Source organism: Lolium perenne, chromosome 7 (genome assembly GCF_019359855.2).
Source record: "Lolium perenne isolate Kyuss_39 chromosome 7, Kyuss_2.0, whole genome shotgun sequence".
Taxonomy (NCBI): Eukaryota; Viridiplantae; Streptophyta; class Magnoliopsida; order Poales; family Poaceae; genus Lolium; species Lolium perenne.
Window position 1 is genome coordinate 98977192 of NC_067250.2, and position 20788 is coordinate 98997979.

The 20788-nt window shown below is 49.0% G+C and overlaps 1 protein-coding gene across 1 annotated transcript; it reads left to right on the forward strand.

The window, feature by feature from the left end:
* The first annotated feature begins 13586 nt into the window (after positions 1-13586).
* Positions 13587-18499, forward strand: LOC127316523 (ankyrin repeat domain-containing protein 2A-like). Its single transcript, XM_051346943.2, has 8 exons — positions 13587-13776; positions 14736-14854; positions 15004-15213; positions 15315-15463; positions 15555-15729; positions 17139-17231; positions 17924-18063; positions 18145-18499. The coding sequence occupies exons 1-8, from the start codon at positions 13743-13745 to the stop codon at positions 18242-18244; spliced, it is 1020 nt and encodes a 339-aa protein (XP_051202903.1). The 5' UTR covers positions 13587-13742; the 3' UTR covers positions 18245-18499.
* Positions 18500-20788: the final 2289 nt, after the last annotated feature.

Below are 20788 nucleotides of genomic sequence, written 5' to 3' on the forward strand. Positions count from 1 at the left end.
TGGTACACCAAGCATCGAAGGCCGAGCGCCAAGTGATTGAGGACATCAAGTACTCCAAGGCCAAGACCTACTTCTCCTCAAAGCTCGCTACATCGACTCCTCTTACTACATCAACTCCTCATGCTACAAGTGCCAAGGCCGATGTGTCCTCTACTCCATCAAAGAAACCGACTATCCAAAGTCGAATGAAGCAAACGGTCTCCTCCACCGCCTCCTCTAAGGCATCCACGGGACCCTCTAGTGTCACTTGCTTCAAGTGTGGCACCCAAGGTCACAAATCGTTCGAGTGCAAGAACACCAAGGTTATGATCACTATGGAGAATGGTGACATCGAGACACTAGATGAAGATGAATATGAAGCCCTTGTGCAAGCCGCCGTGGAAAGTGAAGAAGCTTATGAGCAAGAAAGTGGAGAAGATCCTCTCTTATGTGAGCATGACCCAAGTCCCTCACTTGTGGTCACAAGGGTGCTAACCACACAACCTCATGCTATGGAAGAGCAACGGTGTAACATCTTCCAAACCCGTGCCGGAATTGGTGGCAAGTCGATCAAGGTCATCATAGATGGTGGAAGTTGCCATAACCTTGCAAGCACCGAGTTGTGTGAGAAGCTCAACCTCACTCTACGCAAGCATCCTCACCCTTACCATATCCAATGGTTGAGTGACAAGGGCAACGTCAAGATACAACATACCGTCACCGTCACTTTCAAGATTGGACCTTATGAAGACACTATTGAGTGTGACGTGGTACCCATGACGGTGTGCCACATGTTGCTTGGCCGCCCTTGGCAATATGACAAGAAGGCTATACATGATGGACTCTCCAACACTTACACCTTCAAGGTCAACGACAAGAAGTTCGAGTTGCGCCCGATGACTCCTAGCCAAATCATCGCCGATAATGCGAAGGCTTTAGCGAGGGCACAACTCCGCACCCACCATAGTGAGATGAGAGGAGAGGGAGCGACCCACCACAAAGATAGTGAGCGCCACAAGCCATATATGAGTAAGTCCAAGAGTGTCCTTCTAGCCACCAAGAGTGAGTGGAGAGAGCTCCAAGAGAACCCATCCACCATATTACACTATGTGCTTATATGCAAGGGACCCTCGCCGGCGACTAACGACTTAACCAACATTCCTCCGTCTTTGTTGTCTCTTTTGCAGGAATTTCAAGATGTCTTCCCCGACGAGCTCCCTCATGGTCTACCACCACTCCGAGGCATCGAACACCGCATCGACCTCATTCCGGGCGCCCCGCTTCCAAACCGTGCCGCCTACCGCACCAATCCCGAAGAGACCAAGGAGATCCAACGCCAAATTCAAGATCTCCTCGCCAAAGGGTACGTCCGCGAAAGCCTTAGCCCTTGTGCGGTTCCCGTGATTCTTGTGCCTAAACCGGATGAGACGCAACGGATGTGTATGGATTGTCGCCCCATCAATGCCATTACCGTCCGTTACCGCCATCCAATTCCGCGTTTAGATGACATGCTTGATGAACTTAGTGGTGCCACGATTTTCTCTAAAATCGATTTGCGTAGTGGTTACCATCAAATCCGCATGGCTATTGGTGATGAATGGAAAACGGCATTCAAGACCAAACTCGGTCTCTATGAATGGCTCGTTATGCCTTTCGGTCTTTCCAATGCTCCATCAACTTTCATGCGCCTCATGAATCACATCTTGCATCGTCTCATTGGCAAGAGCGTGGTTGTCTATTTCGATGATATTCTTATTTATAGCCACAATCTCGAGGACCATGTGCAACATGTGAGAGAAGTCTTATGCATCTTGCGTCATGAGAAGCTTTATGCAAATCTTCCCAAATGCACTTTTGCCCAAAACAAATTGGTGTTTCTTGGTTTCGTGGTTTCCGCCAATGGGATTGAAGTTGATTCTTCCAAGGTGGAGGCCATCCACAATTGGCCTACTCCTACCAATGTTGGTCAAGTCCGAAGCTTCCATGGACTTGCCGGGTTTTACCGTCGCTTTGTGAAAGATTTTAGCACCATTGCTTGCCCTTTGAACGAGCTTACCAAAAAGAATGTTCCGTTTGTGTGGGGCAAGGCCCAACAAGATGCTTTTGATGAGTTGAAGAAACGCCTTACCGAAGCTCCTCTTCTCGTCCTTCCAAACTTTGCAAAAACTTTTGAGATTGAGTGTGATGCGAGTGGACTTGGTATTGGCGGCGTTCTTATGCAAGATGGAAAACCCGTGGCATACTATAGTGAGAAGTTGGATGGCGCACGCCTCAACTATCCTATATATGACAAGGAGCTCTACGCTTTGGTTCGTGTTCTTGAAGTTTGGCAACACTATCTTTGGCCAAAAGAGTTTATCATTCATTCCGACCATGAGTCCTTGAAATATTTGAAAAGCCAACACAATTTGAACAAACGACACGCAAAATGGGTCGAGTTCATTGAGTCCTTTCCATATGTGATCAAATACAAGAAGGGCAAGGACAATGTTGTGGCGGATGCTCTTTCCCGCAAAAACACCCTTTTGCTAACTCGTTTGGATTTTCATGTTTTGGGACTTGAAGAGATCAAAGAACTCTATCCTTCCGATTCTTTCTTTGCTCCAATTTTTGAGAAGTGCTCCGTTGAACGAGGAGTGGATGATTTCTATTTGCATGATGGCTATTTGTTCAAAGCTAACAAGATTTGCATTCCCGAGTCTTCGCTTCGAAAATTGCTTTTGCAAGAGTCACATGGAGGTGGTCTTATGGGTCACTTTGGACGTGACAAGACATATGCCATGCTATCAACCCACTACTATTGGCCAAAGATGAAGCGAGATGTGGCACGCCTTTGCCGCCGGTGCACCACTTGCTTACAAGCTAAGTCTACCTCCAACCCTTACGGTCTTTACACCCCATTGCCTATTCCTTATGCACCATGGACCGATATTAGCATGGATTTCGTTCTAGGCTTACCTCGCACTAAGCATGGTCATGATTCTATATTCGTGGTAGTGGATAGATTCTCTAAGATGGCTCATTTCATACCTTGCCATAAGAGCGACGATGCTTCACACATTGCTTCATTGTTTTTCAGGGAAATTGTTCGCTTACATGGAGTACCGCAAAGCATTGTGTCGGATCGAGACGTCAAGTTCATGAGTTATCTTTGGAAGTCGCTCATGGCAAAGTTTGGGGTGAAGCTCCTATTCTCATCATCCTCGCACCCGCAAACGGACGGCCAAACGGAAGTGGTCAATCGAAGCCTCTCCACCCTCCTACGCATCCTCGTGAAAAAGAACTTGAAGTCATGGGAGGAGTGCCTTCCCCACGCGGAGTTCGCCTACAACCGCGCCAAGCACAAGACTACATCAAGGAGCCCCTTCAAGGTCCTCAAACGCATCAACAACAACGCTTACGTCATCGACATACCGACATCAAAGTACTTGGTGAGCAACACGTTCAACGTCTCGGACTTATCACCCTATCATGGAGATGAAGAGGTGCAAGAGTCGAGGACGACTCTTTCCCAAGGGGGGGGAGATGATGTAGCCCCGGTCACCGACGTCGCTACACCAAGACCAACAAGTCCCCCAAGTGGACCGATGACACGAGCCCGAGTCAAAGCTCTTCATGATGAGGTGAATTCGCTCCTCACCACCCTTGATCTTGGTACCCCTTTGGATGGATTGCTACCTCATTCCGACGTGCTATGTGTCATTAGGTACAAGGCGCGTCAAGACCTCGGAGAGGAGGAGACGCCAAGGTCAAGGGAGGGAGAGAAGCAGCTGGACATGGAGAGGATCATGAAGTCGAAGCCGACGTCACTCAAAGCACTCCAAGGAAGAGACGGACGCTGGCCGGTCCAGGACCCGGTCAGACCGGACCCACAACCGGACGCCCCGGCCACAGGCCCGGTCAACCGGTCGCAAACCGGGCCAGCTCCCTCGTACCGGACGACGACCGGACCCAGGACCGGATTCTTCGCAGAATCCCGGTTGGCGACTGGTCGACCGAACCCATGACCGGACAGCCCGGTCACAGGCCCGGTCAGACCGGACCCCTGGCCGGACAGCCCGGTCACAGGCCCGGTCAGACCGGACTCAAACCGGATCTGACGGGAGTGCCCCACCAAACTGCCTTAACTTATCCATTCGCGTACCTGTTCGCCCTTGCTGGCCATGTGTGCCTATATAAGTAGCTGGAACCCCTCCTTTACTTTTTAGACTTGTTTTGAACTCAAACCTACCTTTGAGCTTAGTCTCCCTTGGGTATCATCCCTCTGTAATCAAGGCCATCCTTGTTGTTGATTTGGATATTGTTGAGTGAGATTCTAGTACAAGCTACTCTCTCTCCCTCACCAATCTCTTCTTCTCCAACACCAATCTCTCACCGGGAATTCTGCCGCGTGCCTCTTCCGGGTGATTCTATTGGCGTGGTCCATCGAGCCACGGGGGTAAGTATCGGGTGTATCGGGTTGGTGTGCGTGCGTGAGTACCGGTGTTCTTCGTGTTCCTCGTGTTCCTCGCGTTCTTCCATCTCTACCCTTGGTTTCGAAGTCAATCCGCGAGATCGGGCCACACACGGGGTCTCAGACCTCATCACCCCCCCCTCCCCCCACCCGCACAACGAAATGACCGGCCTGTGCGCGGGGATGCAAACGTGGCCCAAATTTGCGCCGCGAATGCGTCTGCGTGGATACGGCACAACGCACCACGTGTACGTGGGACCACGGGCCCGACTGGCAGCGGGTGCAAGGCCGCATCGCTTCGGCTGCGTCGCTTTGGGGGCGTGCCGCAGCTTTCGCCATCAATGGCGCCTCTTCTTCAAAGGCCACGCCTTGGCGGGCGGCTGGCCGTCTGCGCCGCCATCGAGCACACGCCTTCGTGTCCCGCGCCCGCCCATCCTTAGCAACCCACGTTTGCACCCAAACAACCGACAACACAGCACTGCGCGCCACCGCCACGCCATGCGCAAGAAGAGAACAACCACGAGGCAGGACCGTCGCAACTGGCGGAGAGGAGCGGCAGTTCAGGGTCCCCTTCGTTCCTCCACCGCGCGGTTGTTTTATGGGATGTCGTGCAATGACTGGGCCAACGTAGCTGCTGCAGGTGCCCATCCTGCCGGTACCACATTCCAGCCCTGAGCGGGACGTAGAGATCGAGCGCCAGCGCACCAACCTCCCTCCAGATCTCCTCCACGACTCCGATTTCATCGCCGACTCCCCCATGTGCAACAACTACGACCGCCTGTTATCACCAGAATTTGACCGAATCAGAGGTGGGCCGCGATCAAGATGGGCTTGAAGAATATACATGGAAGAATATACGTGAATCGGCCTTATCTGCAAAGTTTGGGCTAGTTTGCCCATGTATCTGTAATATAGTAGATTACGTGTCGGTTAGTTAGAGTTTGGCTCGTGCACGGTTGGGATTATTCCCACGTTAGAAAGTCTACGGACTATAAATATGTATCTAGGGTTTATGAAATAAACAACAATCACGTTCACCACAAATCAATCTAGGCGCATCGCCAACTCCCTTGTCTCGAGGGTTTCTTCCGGGTAAGCATCATGCTGCCTAGATCGCATCTTGCGATCTAGGCAGTACAAGTTTATTCGTTGTTCATGCGTTGCTCGTACTGAAGCCTTTTTGATGGCGAGCAACGTAGTTATCTTAGATGTGTTAGGGTTAGCATTGTTCTTCGTATCATATGCTGTCGTAGTGCAACCCTTAGACATCTAGCCGCCCTTACACCTATCTTAGGTGTAGGGGCGGCACCCCGCTTGATCATTATTTAGTAGATCCGGTCCGTTATGGTTGCTCCTTGATTCTTCAAGGATTAGTTTAATATCTGCATAGTTAGGCCTTACAAAGGGTTGGAGGATCCAGCGACGCGTAGGGTGTAGTTTGCTAGCCCTAGACAGGACGTTCCGGGGATCAACCTCGTGTTGGTTTTTAGGCCCTGTCTAGGATCGGCTTACGATCACCGTGCGCGGCCGCGAGGCCCAATCATGAGTAGGATGATCCGATTATGCGGTGAAAACCCCAAATCGTCGTAGATCGTTTTAGCTTTATCTTGATCAAGCAGGACCACCATATATTCGTACACCTCGTGCGAATCATGGGTGGATCGGCTCTTTGAGCCGATTCACAGGACAACCTGAGAGCCGATCGAGGCTCGTATTTAATGTTTACGTGTATGCCATGCAGGAAACTAAGCGAGGCATCTCCATCACCTTCCTGACCAGGTATAGGTCGTGTGGCACGCCTGCACCAGCATCGGACGTGCGTGCCGGAGTCTTTGCGGGCCGTCGCTCGGAGGGACCAGGGCCAGCCGCAGCCCTAAGTTGCTCCCGGCTCTCCTGTGTTGCCCGTCGCTGCTCGCCGGTGGGTTTCTGACCGCAACACATTCTGGCACGCCCGGTGGGACAATCTTCGACATCAACCACATCGCCATCTACATCTGAGATGGCGGACGGCACCCCAGTCACGTACGAGGATCTGACCGAGGAGCTCAAGAAGAAGTATGACGAGGTCAAAACGATCCTCGAAGCCGACCTCATCGGCTCTTTTCACAAAACCCGTTCACATGGCATCAGGTGGAAAGGGTTCTCGCCTGAAGGTGCGCTCGATGGAATAGACCTGTCCGCCCCGTCGGAAGAACGCACCAGGTCCCTGCGTCAGGAGATTAACTACATGGTGGCTCACTCGCTGCACCGCCACTCTGAGAACCTGGTGAACACTTTGGAGCGTGTCGCTCTTCGGGTGATCCAGGAGATCATGAGGCACCAGTACTCTCCGTCAGGACCAGCTCTCGGGACATACCAAGGAGAGATGCCACTCCAGTCCCGTCCACCGCTGCCATTCGCGTTGGCAGCACCAGAAGTGCCGAATTCACCGGCATTCGTCGTCTACAAGATCGGTGGTGACCCTAGTGACTACCAGTTCTTGCACGAGGCGCCTAAGGAGATCCCTCACGGATACATGTGCACATACGTGCCAGATTGCGGTAACTGGGCGCTCACAAACCAGGCCGCAACAGCAGGGACTTCTGGAAAAAGCAGGAGGAACTTCAGCAACAGATCTTGAGAAGCAGACGTGGCTAGCTAAGTATGCCACTCCAACAAACCTCCAGAGCTCAGCTCCTGCAGTTGGCTCAGAGCTGGAAAAGCAAGCATGGCTGGCTAAGTATGCCACTCCGGCAAATCTTCAGAGTTCGACTTCTGCAGCCAGCACCGCGGATCAAATCAGTACCATACTGAGAGACCAGTTCGGCATGGTGCCGAAAAGGAGGACAATCGGCTATTCCAAGCCGTACCCCAACGAGTACGAGTTGATCCCGCTACCACCCAAATATCGGCTCCCTGATTTCTCCAAGTTCAATGGATCAGATGGTTCCAGCTCCATCGAGCATGTGAGCCGATATTTGGCACAGCTGGGCACGATCTCAGCAGCAGATGAGCTACGTGTGAGGTTCTTCGCATAGTCCCTCACAGGATCGGCTTTCGGGTGGTACACTTCATTGCCACTAGACTCGATCCGGACTTGGAAGCAGTTGGAAGAACAGTTCCACATGCAGTATCACTCAGAGGCTTCCGAGTCTGGCCTTGCCGATCTCGCACAAATACGTCAGAAGCATGGAGAAACTGTGGCAGAATACGTCCAGCACTTCAGAAATCTTAGGAACCGATGTTATTCGGCTCGTGTGACTGAAAAGGAAGCAGTCGAGTTGGCAGTGGTGGGCCTTGCGTCACCAATCAAGGACATGGCCTCCCAAGCAGACTACCCTTCACTGGCGCACATGGTTCAGAAACTGTCATTATATGAACAGCGCCACCCGGACTTGTACCAGGACAAGTTCAAGCGTGCGGTAGTCCTGGTTGAGGCAGATGAAGACGAAGGCTCTGCGGGAGATCAAGAAGTAGCAGTGGCTGAATGGACTCGGGGGGCAACCCCCGTGTCCTGCAAATGGGTTAAGCCACCAGGTCCGCCCAGAGGGTTTGATTTTGACGTGACTAAAACTGAGCAAATCTTCGACCTCTTACTCAAGGAGAAGCAGTTGAAGTTACCCGAAGGCCTCAAAATCCCCACGGTATAGGAGCTGAACGGAAAGCCATACTGCAAATGGCATAACTCGTTCTCCCATGCCACCAACGACTGCAGGGTGTGGCGTCAGCAGATCCAAATGGCGATAGAACAAGGACGTCTGATTTTTAACCAGTACGCCATGAAGGTCGACACCCACCCCTTCCCCGCCGTCAACATGGTGGAGTGCACTTACCCTGAAGGTTGCCAGCCAGGATTCTCGTTCAGCATCAACATGGTAGGACCTGGACACCACTCTGGCAAGGCTGGAGACGAGGGCAGCTGCTCTCGTAGCAAGGACACAGAGGAGGCCGCTCCACGCGATCGGCTCCAGCACGATGGCAAGCGCTATATCACAGAGGGAGAAGTAAGGAACGTAAGATATCAACGACCTCTCTCTGATCACCTCCTCAACAAGTACGTGAGTCAATATAGCCAACGCCGACGATCCAGCGACGATGATGATAGAGACCGTCTGGCTAGGGACGCCAGGAGACATCGTCGGCATGACCGCGACGAGGAGGAATACGAGTGCCGTGCCAAGGAAAAATCGAGGGAGCAAGACGATGAGGATAGGCACTGGGACTGCCCCTTCTTTAGACACTGCTGGGATTCAGGAATGAGCCGATTGCCTACAATCGGCAACTGCCCAGAATGTAGACAGAAGAGGAAGGATGCAGCTAACGTGTCCGTGTTCAAACGTCTAGGGCCTCTCCCACCTCGAAGCAAACACGCTGAGTCCCCTCGGATGGAAGATCTCGAGGATTTGGAAGACGAGGAAGAAGAAGAAGAAGAAGAAGACAGGTACCACCGGCCAAGGTGGTGCCCTGATGGACTCAGCCGTTCCCAAAAGCGTAGGGTTCAGCGATTGCGCGGCTTGGAGGAAGCCAAAAGGTTATACCTGCACACGCTAAGGAAGGCGCGGCCTGATCTGGCCGCGAAAATTCAGTGAACCCTGGATGAAGAGGGTCGACCACAAAAAATGGAGTGGCGCCCCAAGCAAAGGAAAGCCGATGATGAAACATCGGCTGGCACAAACATGGTGTTCATCCTTCCTACGGAGTTCAGTGCTCCAGGATTAGACGAGGCACCTGTGGCACAACTTGACTGCGGCCCACGGCCGGTTATCTTTGAGAAGCCACGAGAAAGAAGCTACAGACATCTGAAGGCCCTGTACTTGCGAGGTTATATCGATGGGAGGCCTGTCAACAAGATGCTGGTGGACACCGGAGCGGCAGTCAACATTATGCCATACTCTATGCTACGTCGGTTGGGACGCTCTAGCTCGGATCTGATCAAGACCAACGTGACATTGCGCGATTTCAACGGCCAAGCGTCTGACGCACAAGGTGTTCTGAACGTGGATCTGACCGTAGGAAGGAAAACTATCCCTACGACGTTCTTCATCGTCGATAGCAAGAGCACCTATGCTGTTCTGCTAGGAAGAGATTGGATCCACGCCAACTGTTGCATTCCCTCCACGATGCACCAATGCGTAATACAGTGGGATGGAGATGAGGTAGAGGTCGTCCAGGCCGATGACTCAGCCGAGATTTCAACGGCTGGCATGAACGCTTGGGAAACAGCAGGCCAGGAGCCACTCTCAGGTATCAATTGGGACGACTGCGAGCGCATCGACGTGACGAAGGGCAAGGTTAGGCTGGTCTTATCCACCGGCCTGACCGTGTAGCAAGAACAAACCGATGAGCAAACGTGGCGAGGCCGATCCTTGGGATCGGCCCCAAAGATCTATGAAGGAACATTACAAAACCTTCATTGAACGCTTCGATCAATATGAAGGCCGATTCCAGCAATCGGCCAAAATTATCCTCACCACATTTTCTGCTTGTGTTCAACATCAATCTACTGGGCAGCGGTTTTACGTCGGCTGATGAGTTAGGAAAAATCAACATTGGTCCTACCGGAGCCGACGTGCAAATACATGTGCCTTGGTTAACTACAGAGCCGATATCTGCAGTTCCCTGACAGATTCGGCTCGGGGGGCACCTAATCAGATGAACATGTGCAGATGAACATGTGTGCAGTGAAATATTGGGGGCCGATATCAGATGAACATGTGCAGATGAACATGTGTGCAGTGAAATATTGGGGGCCGATAGGAAAAATCGGCCAGTAAAAAAAAATTCATGGTATACAGCCGATGCAAGGACATCGACTTTAGAACTAAGAAACAAAGCCGATGTACCGCCATCGATCTACCAGCTGTGTGTCCAAGGCGCGGATTTTCGCCGAGACGATCTTCAGTTCAGCTTCAAGGCCTTCTGCTTCCTCGAGGGAGTGAACAATGAGAGCTTCCTCAGCTGCAATGAGCCGATTTTGGTTAGTATTTCGTCTACAATATCGGCTTGCAGCGGGAGAAAAGGCGATCGATGGGGGCATGGTGGCTGTCTCAGAATTACCTGAGTTCAAAGCTCTTTGTCTGATCTGTGCAGCCTCACCGTGATTCTCGCCTTGACTAAGGCTCGGGGGGCAGCTGGCCTGGTAGATGCTCTGTTTTAAAAGCCGATTGGGGCGTCATCGGCTGATCCTTCGTCGCAACCTTCTTCAAAAAATGGTGAAGTCTGGCAAAAGAAGATCACTGGACCTGGTGGGAGGAATTTAAGGGCTCTTTTGAAGACTCCACATTATCCGCAGATTTCAAAGTCATCAGTTGAAGAATTGAAGGATGGTTTGTGAAGGACCGATGCGTTGCTATCGGCTCATTAAGCATTGGCTAAAGGGACAAATCGGCAAGATCAGTATGAGGGGAGATCGGCTAAATTAGCTTGAAGGTAATCGGCAAAATCAAATTGGGGGAAATTCTTCATTGATAAGCAAGATCTCTTACAAAAGAGCTGATTACTCTCAAAAGGAAATACTAGGGGATACATTGCCCCATCTACCACTACTGATCCTATGCTAAGGGTCCTATCTACGGGTCGTTGCTGCCCTCGTCGTCATCCTCGTCATCGCCGTCGTCGCCGCTGTCGGCGCTGCTCCCGGCGGGCTCGTCGTCGCTGCTCCAGCGGCCGCCGGCCGGGCCTTCGTTGTCCTCATCCTCCTCGTCAGCGTCGTCGTCGTCGCTGTCGAAATCGCTGAGGTTCCCCGGCCAGGGACAGAAGCGCTTGGCCGGCGGCTCGTCGGAGGAGGTGTCATCCTCCTCCTCCTCCTTCTGCTCCTCCTCCTCCTCGGGGGAGGTGAAGTCGCAGGAGAAGCGATCGTCATCGCTCTCCTCCTCCGTTTCCCCGTCGGCGAGGAAGCGGAGGTCACTTTCCCCGTCGGTTGAGGACTTGTCGTCCTCAGACCAGACGGAGAAATCATGGCTGGGTTCCTCCCCAGCCTCGATGGCACGGCGGATGTTCGCCGCGTGGGCCTCCTCCGGGTTCAACTCCGGCGTCGGCTCGCGAGAGGAGGAGGTTTGGGTGGAAAGACCCGATGAGGCAGAGGAGGGGGAAGACATGGTGGCGCAGGAGAGCTTTCTGGAGTGCTAATGCGAAGGGGATGAGAAAGCAAACTGTTTGGAGCGGTTAAATAAAAGGGATATAGTGGAAATTCAATGCCATAGCAGTTTCCGAGGAAGTGGTGCCCAACAAAAAAAAATTGCCAGGACACGCGGAAGTGGAAGAGGCAAAGCATCATGATGAAGGATACTGCAACGGTTCTGCCACGACATGACCCGACGAAGAAAAGCAGAGTGATTTTGGAATTATCAATTCCAAAACCAGGGGGGCATGTGTTATCACCAGAATTTGACCGAATCAGAGGTGGGCCGCGATCAAGATGGGCTTGAAGAATATACATGGAAGAATATACGTGAATCGGCCTTATCTGCAAAGTTTGGGCTAGTTTGCCCATGTATCTGTAATATAGTAGATTACGTGTCGGTTAGTTAGAGTTTGGCTCGTGCACGGTTGGGATTATTCCCACGTTAGAAAGTCTACGGACTATAAATATGTATCTAGGGTTTATGAAATAAACAACAATCACGTTCACCACAAATCAATCTAGGCGCATCGCCAACTCCCTTGTCTCGAGGGTTTCTTCCGGGTAAGCATCATGCTGCCTAGATCGCATAGGCAGTACAAGTTTATTCGTTGTTCATGCGTTGCTCGTACTGAAGCCTTTTTGATGGCGAGCAACGTAGTTATCTTAGATGTGTTAGGGTTAGCATTGTTCTTCGTATCATATGCTGTCGTAGTGCAACCCTTAGACATCTAGCCGCCCTTACACCTATCTTAGGTGTAGGGGCGGCACCCCGCTTGATCATTATTTAGTAGATCCGATCCGTTATGGTTGCTCCTTGATTCTTCAAGGATTAGTTTAATATCTGCATAGTTAGGCCTTACAAAGGGTTGGAGGATCCAGCGACGCGTAGGGTGTAGTTTGCTAGCCCTAGACAGGACGTTCCGGGGATCAACCTCGTGTTGGTTTTTAGGCCCTGTCTAGGATCGGCTTACGATCACCGTGCGCGGCCGCGAGGCCCAATCACGAGTAGGATGATCCGATTATGCGGTGAAAACCCCAAATCGTCGTAGATCGTTTTAGCTTTATCTTGATCAAGCAGGACCACCATATATTCGTACACCTCGTGCGAATCATGGGTGGATCGGCTCTTTGAGCCGATTCACAGGACAACCTGAGAGCCGATCGAGGCTCGTATTTAATGTTTACGTGTATGCCATGCAGGAAACTAAGCGAGGCATCTCCATCACCTTCCTGACCAGGTATAGGTCAGGTGGCACGCCCTTGCACCAACATCGGACGTACGTGCCGGAGTCTTTGCGGGCCGTCGCTCGGAGGGACCAGGGCCAGCCGCAGCCCTAAGTTGTTCCCGGCTCTCCTGTGTTGCCCGTTGCTGCTCGCCGGTGGGTTTCTGACCGCAACACCGCCGCCACGTAGTGCTCGACAAGCGGCGGAAGGCGAGGTTCCTCGGCGACAAGGAATACAACTTCGGTTGGCCGCCAAGGCCACGTACGCCACCACCAAAATCGACCCCACCGCGGGACGACAACGTCGCCTACGTCTTGCACGCGATCCAGATGGCGCAGAAGGAGGGCAGGCAGATCGAGCTGCCAGAGGAGCTGACCGAGGACGAGATGACGAGCCTCGGCATCCTCATATCGGAGATGCCGCAGCCTGTGCTGCCCCGGTATGTCATCGACCTCATGCCGCCAGGCTACTAGGTGCCGCCTCCTCTGCCAGCGGCCGCGCCACCTCCACCTCCACCAACGACCACACCGGCATATGCTTCGCTGCATGGGCGATCCCGGACGTCGTCAACCGGACCCAGCTGCCCAGTGACGGTGAGGGGTAGGCTAGGGTTAGGGTTTGGGGTAGGCTAGGGTTAGGGTTTTAGCAGGCCATGGCCTTTTTATGTTTTCATGTTTTACAATTTTTAAGGCTATGTAAATTATTTATTTAAAGGAAAAAAATGTGGGAACAGTGAAATGCGTCTTGCCGCTGGCCCGGCAGAATCCGGCCCAGCCCGGTCCAGCCCGCACCACAGCCCTCCTCCCATCTCCCGTCATCGCGTGGCAGTCGTCAAACCAAGTCTCGCACGCCACGCCATCTTCGCCAGCGCCGCCCAGCACAGCACAGCGCTGTCCCTTCCCCGCCGTGCCGGCGAGCTTCACCTCTGAAGAATCTCGCACCCTGCTCCCCCTCCTCGTCTCCCTCCTCCTCGCCTCTACCGCGATGGCATCAGGCGGAGATCCGTCCGGGTTCGCTGGTGAGCTACGCCCTCCCTTGCTCGGATCACCCGTTCTAGCCTGCTCCGATCTCACCACCGCTGCGAGCGAGCGATCGATCCCAGTCTCTGCTCCTGGAATTCGGGGTGCTCCAGCCTCTCCAATCCATCTAGTTTGTTACGGATTTGCTTGTTGTGCCGTTGAATATACTGATCTGGTCTACCCACCCGTGTCTCGATCCGGTTCGTCTCCTTCAGCGCGATCGAAACCTAAGTGCGAGGGTGTCTAGAACCCTAAATTACCGCCACTGGTATCAGCCTCGATTCCCCGAAAATTCGAGCCTCGTTAAGTCCGCCATGCCCTGCTCGGAAGTAATGCCAGTGAGCCGATAAGAAGTAGAGCGAAATATATTTCTGCTACTGTTTGTTGAGAAGGAGAGGTTCCGCTTCAACTGGTTCTACTACCCCATATGTTCCTCTTCGGCTCTTACTCATGTGTGTTCGCGGAGAGCATTGTTGGTTTGCTGTAAACGCGAGACGATTGGTGCCATGCTAGTTTTTCACCCTTATTCTCATGCTTGGTAAGGAAGACAGATGCTGCTGTGCAGAACACTTGATTTAGTTTGAAGATGTTGGGGCCTGTTTGTGACTAACATTGTTAGTTGATGTAACTTAGAGTTTGTTTATTAAATATATATACAAGTGCATGCCCTTTTTTTAACCAAATCACGTACTACCTCCATTCCAAAACAAGTGTTGCAGCTTTGTCTAGATGTGGACGTAACTAGACGCATTTCAATGTGTATGTGTAGATACATCCGCACCTAGAGAATGTTGCGACACTTATTTGGGAATGGAGGCAAAATGTCGTATCTCAAAACTATGCACAGTTTATCACAGTGCTTCTGTTGCAACTTCTTTACTGCCAACTTCATTTGCTTTGCCGCCACAGTTACTTACTATGTTATGTATGTTTCTTCTCTTAACCACTTCTGTTGCAGATGCGAGCAAAACTAAAAAATCAGAAGGATCATCCAACGAAGGTCAGGGGGTTCCTCCATCTGCAGCTGCAGGACTTTCAGGCCCTTTCGATTTTTCCTCTATGCAAAGTTTGCTCAATGTATGCCCCTCCCCCTACCATCATAAGTCTATAGCATGCTGACTAGCTTTTACATGATTCTTCTTATGCTTGCTTCAGTCACACATGCACTTCATTTCTGAACGAGCAGTATCTTTTGACTTCATTTAAAAACAAATTGCGATTTCCAGGATCCATCTATAAAGGAGATGGCAGACCAAATTGCAAGGGACCCCGCATTCAATCAGATGGCTGAACAGCTACAGAAAGGTGCTCAGGGTACAGCAGAACAAGGCATGCCTGCATTGGACCCTCATCAATACCTTGAAACAATGCAAAAGGTCATGGAAAATCCTCAGTTTATGACAATGGCTGAGCGTCTTGGGACTGCTCTTATGCAGGTACCACCTACTTTGCCCAAGAGACTCCTCTGGTTTCCCTTCTTTGCTGTTTACTTGGTTGCCAAGGCCTTAGTTGTCTATACTCAACTTATTTGGCTTAGGATCCTGGCATGTCCAGTATGCTGGAGAACTTCACTAGTCCAACACGAAAGGAGGAGCTTGAAGAGCACATGTCTCGTATTAAGGATGACCCAGCCTTGAAGCCAATTCTTGACGAGTTAGAGAATGGTGGTCCTGCTGCAATGATGAAGTAGGGCATACCTAGTTATCTACTACTGATATCCATGTATGAATGAATGTCCATAAATCTTGACTCATATACTTTTCATTTGCTCATGTAGGTACTGGAATGACCCTGAAACTCTTCAAAAGTTTGGCCAGGCAATGGGAACTGCTATGCCATTCCCCAATATCTCCATTCCTGAACCTTCTGGTACCGAAGAAACTGAAGAGGAAGGTGAAGACGAAGATGATGAGTCCATTGTCCATCACACTGCCAGTGTTGGGGATGATGAGGTAATGGGGCTAACAATAGAACTATGTACACGAATTGCATTTTTCTTTTGATCTGATTTGTGCTTTGCATATGGTTGTATATTATGTTGGCGTTACACTGAATAGTTTCACTCAATCATGGTCTTTTTTTTTACCATATTACTATCACTACACCTGTGCGCTGCAACAGACTAATTTTGTACAGTTTTTGTTAAAAGAGAAAGGTTTGCTATTGTTTACCATCTCAGATCGAACCACCCATCCTTGCTCTCATCTCAATGGTCTATGCAAAAACAATAGGTGGCCTGATGATGAATGAACAGCCACCACCAGTTGAGATCTTAATTGAAAGTTGGCGTTTCACTGTATAATTACTTCGTTGGTGTGCATTTTGACCAGAGTTACTACAGGGTTTTAAGGAATTGTTTGGGCGATACTAGTTGAAACACCAAAAATGATGTACACGTTTGAATATATGAACACTAAGCTTACGTTGGTAATTGGAGAGACAGGAAGCTCTTGGCGTGTAGTATATGTTCATTTGTATGGTCAACAAATATGGCCAAGGTTAGAAAAGGCCTGCCTTGGCCATAGGCTGAGGTTTAGGTGACCGCCAAGGTCCTCAGGCGAGGAATCAATCTACCTGTTGAGGACTCAACCTCCCTGGCAAAGGTTCGAAGGCCTATTGCAGCGAGGGATTGAGCTTCACCACGCTGTCACTGCAGGGAGGGAGGAAAAGGAAGAGTGCGAGAGGTTGCATGGGGACAATTGGCGTTCTTTTTCCATATGTGTGCTTGAGATACATAGCCAGTGCTTTAGGCTAGCTCAGCCCATCTAGCTTATTTGTCTTTGTTCTTCCTATTCTATTTCAGACTACAGTCTATCCATGTGTTTTCTTATGCTGCAATGCATTCCATTCCGTACAAAATTCCGACACACCTAGGCAGGCTCGTTGCTGGACGGCGACAAAACACCAGTCACTGCCTAGTGCCTTTCTAAACCCTGAATATGCCAACTTGCAATCTTTCCCTCCGTTGCATCTTCCTGCATATTTATCTGCTGCAATTTAATTCTGTGGCCTCCTCTCATGTGGAGCATGCAATGATGTAACCAGTGTTCACACTTACATGATCACAAATATGGTGTCGTTTTTGTAAGATTTTTTGCCTTGTGTTTCAATGCATTGATAGAAAGTCTTTCTTGTAAGATGTATGCAAGTTTATGCAACTAAGATTCTAACGTCGTCTCCATTTACAGTCTTCATGATTGCTGTTTTCATTACAATTCGTTCAAATTTGAACTAAATCCATGACACTTATTATGGATCAGAGGGAGTAGTTTTTTAAAGATAGCTGCTGCTATTTTTTTGTTGAATTTGTTTTTTCCATTGCTATTGGACCTTTTATTTAACAAGTTAAGTCATCCAATAGGGTCTGAAGAAGGCTCTAGATGGTGGAGCAGACAAGGATGAAGAAGACTCTGAGGGAAGAAGGGCCATACATTTTGCATGTGGATATGGTGAGGTATGTAGATCTGCTCATTGCTCACCCCTTTTAAAATGTAACAGTAATCCAATAATTAAGCTTGTATAAGTGACAAATGTCAAATAGATACTAGTATTTACTTTGTTATTACCATGAAAAATGATACTAGTGGAATTGCAGTTTAATAGTTGTTTATCTAAAAAAAGGTTTTATAGTTACTGTTTAGTAACAAGCTAGGCTTTGAGTAATGAGCTCTTTTGCAGGTGAATAATGAGTTTGTTTGGTTCCTAAGTATACTTGTGAGCTTAATTTATTTAGTTTCACAGGCTATACTAGTTTTGCCTTTATTTTCTCCTCTTGGTTTTAAGCATTTTATTTTCTCCAGTTCATTGATGCGCCTCATAGTCTCTCTGACAGGTCACACTACAGTATGCAGTATGACTTTAGCAAACTATATTGTTAACCATCACCATTAACTTGCCTGGAGCTGGTAATGCCTACCTACCTATAGCTATATAAAGGTCCTCTACCACTGTCCCAGACTGCATGTTTCCTGATCCAGCAATTCAATTTTTTTGCATTAGGTGGTCTTTAGGAATGTCATTTCAGTTTTGATAGCTATATTCAATGTTGAAACACAAAATCTATTAATGACATACTATCATCTGCCGCTATCTATAGCCTATGTTACATTTTCTCCTTGTTTACTTGGTATGTGTTATAAATTTCAGTTCAAGTGTGCGCAAATCCTCCTTGAGGCGGGTGCTGCAGTAGATGCTGTGGATAAGAACAAGAACACCCCACTGCATTACGCAGCCGGCTATGGTCGGAAAGAGTGTGTGGATCTTCTGCTGAAGCACGGTGCTGCTGTGTAAGTTAAATCTGCTCTGTTCTCCCCTTTGCAGAGTCTGGTCCCTCGATGCTTATTTGACTGTCTCCAATGCCCCTGCAGCACGCTCCAAAACATGGATGGGAAGACGCCCATTGATGTTGCCAAGCTCAACAACCAGAACGAGGTCCTCACGCTGCTTGAGAAGGATGCGTTCCTGTGAATGGCTTCACTTGGCTCCCGTGGAGACGTGGACTTTTAGTTCCATCATACTTTACATTCCTTGGCATTGGTCGGATAGTCGTATATACTTGAAACGTCAGTTTATTCTTTGTGTAAGAGAATCTGCTACGTGTGGTAGCTAAGCCTGCAGGCATACTGGCATAGGTTTAGACTGTTTACTGTCTGCGGTGACATGTGTATTCACTTCGTTTCTATTGATTTCACCAAGTAATCAAGATTGTGTATCGACAGATTATTTTCGGCGTTGTGCAGAGGTTGACGTTGATACGCATGCTGTTTACTGGAAAGCTGGCATCTTTAGATTTATATCTGTGGATTTTAACTAAGATGCCAACGGGTAGGGTATGGTGCTGGTAAAGCAATCACGTACATACATGTTACTATCCGTACTACTCCCTTCGTACAGTTTTATAAGATGATCCATTTTATAGGTTCAATCACTTTTGTTTGTATCTAGTTTATTCTTAGTGTGTCTGTTCACTTCTTTTATTTTGTATCTAGTCTAGTTTAAAGTGTTCGTAAAATATTTTATATTAGTGAACGAAGGCAGTATAATTGTATCATGGGTACTCATTTTACATGCTCATTACAATCACGGATATAACAAACCACATGAGTAACATGACTAACTAACTAAGTTCACACTAGCAGCTGGGTTTCTAGGGTTGCGTTTGGGGATCAGAAAGCAGGTTAATCCATGTCAGATTCCTAGCGAAGCTCCTCGACAAAAAAAAAAGATGGTGCCATCGTCATGCTACACATCACCAAGGAGGCAAGGACTAAATTAGGGAGTAATCCCCATACTTAGTAGGCATGAGAAGCTGCTATAAGCATTTTGGAAAAAATAACACATATGTTGCAATTTTAAAAGACGTCCCCACCGAAATGCAAAATGTTTGCTTGGCTAGCCAATGAAAATCAGGTATAGGCGGAGACCCCACGTTCCTCGTCTGGCACCGTTCACAACGATCGACCAAGATCTCTACTCGCTAAAGACCCAGTAAATTTTCGAACAGCTCAGACCCTGTAAATCCAACTCCATGAAGTAATCGATCCACTAATCTCCCTACGCCGTACGTCGTCCGTAAGCAAAGCCCACGCGGCCAAAAAAAAAAAAAAAAAAAAAAAAAAAAAAAAAAAGCGGCACAACGCCCGTGCTGCACGGTACATCGGTGCGTTTTGTGCTAGCTGATTCACGTGAGAAAAATTGTAAATTTCATATCTCTCAATCCAGAGATCAGCTTTAGATGATTTTTCTTAAATTGAGTTTGTAATTAAACTCTCTACAACTTTCGCGTACATAGATTTTCCATTGAAGCAACTTTTTCTTACAATTTTTCAGACATGATCATCATCGTTCCCAAAAATATGTCTAATCTGGATTGCTACCTGATCCTGATGGCTAGCCCGGCGAGGTATTCTTTTTCAAGAAACAGGGAAGCCCGTTACACAGCTAGGACGAGTTTCATGCTTTTCTGATCTCCATGCTCCAAATATAATGAGACCTCTAATATAATGCATTGGGATTTCATTTATCTTTTTCACCATTAATTCTATATACATTAGCGCAGATTGTCCGCCCTTTAACATGTGGATAGCTTGTGATTCAGATTCAGAGATCTACATATGCACCACCACCTACATATTCTCAAGATTACCTTTCAATTAAGAATTACGATCCTAATCAAAGTGATTGTCCAGTACTGGAACAAATGAACAAGTGATTCAGAGATCTATTGAAAATTATAATTTTCAATAGAGAGCTACATGTTTTTATCGGATGTATATATATCCATTTGTTGAGTTGAACTAGCATTAGTATAGCTGCATCAAAAATACTACTGTTGTAATATTATATTAACATTATTGCAGCGCACTTACTATTTGACTGAAAAATTATATTTTCAAGAAAACTAAGACTATTGTATGTGGTGAGGCCTAATGATAAAAAAAAAATCCAGTGTTGCCTTCGGTCAATTGCCCCGACATCTATTTGCAAGAAACGGAACAGCCAATCATACATCAAAGTATTGGCAGTCTGAACGTGATAGCAGCTCGACGAAGCAGTTTGTGATGAATATGATTTAATTTGGGAGGCTAACAGTTTCACATGAACATGCTTTAATTCAAAGTATAGGAACAATGTATTTTGCATTTGTTGGATTACCTGTAGCAACGCACGGGTATTGTGCTAATTATTTTTCAGGTGGGGGTGGGTGGGTGGGGGGGGGGGGCACATGCCCCACGGGCATGTTCAAAACTACAAAGAAGGCTTAGTCGTGAGGAAACAAATAAGATACCACCGATGGGAGATGTGCGAGGCATTCGCGCGAGGGTAAAGGCTCTAGCGACGCGGGCGGGCGCCGGCGAGGGGGGCGAGAGACGGGGGAGAGCTAGTGGGCGACGACGGGGGCATGTCCGTGCAAGCGTTGTGCGACGCAGGGGCAGAAAGGGAAACTCGTAAAATTACGTAACGCAAATATTTTTGACCATGAAACCTCCGACGTCTTATAATTCAGAACGG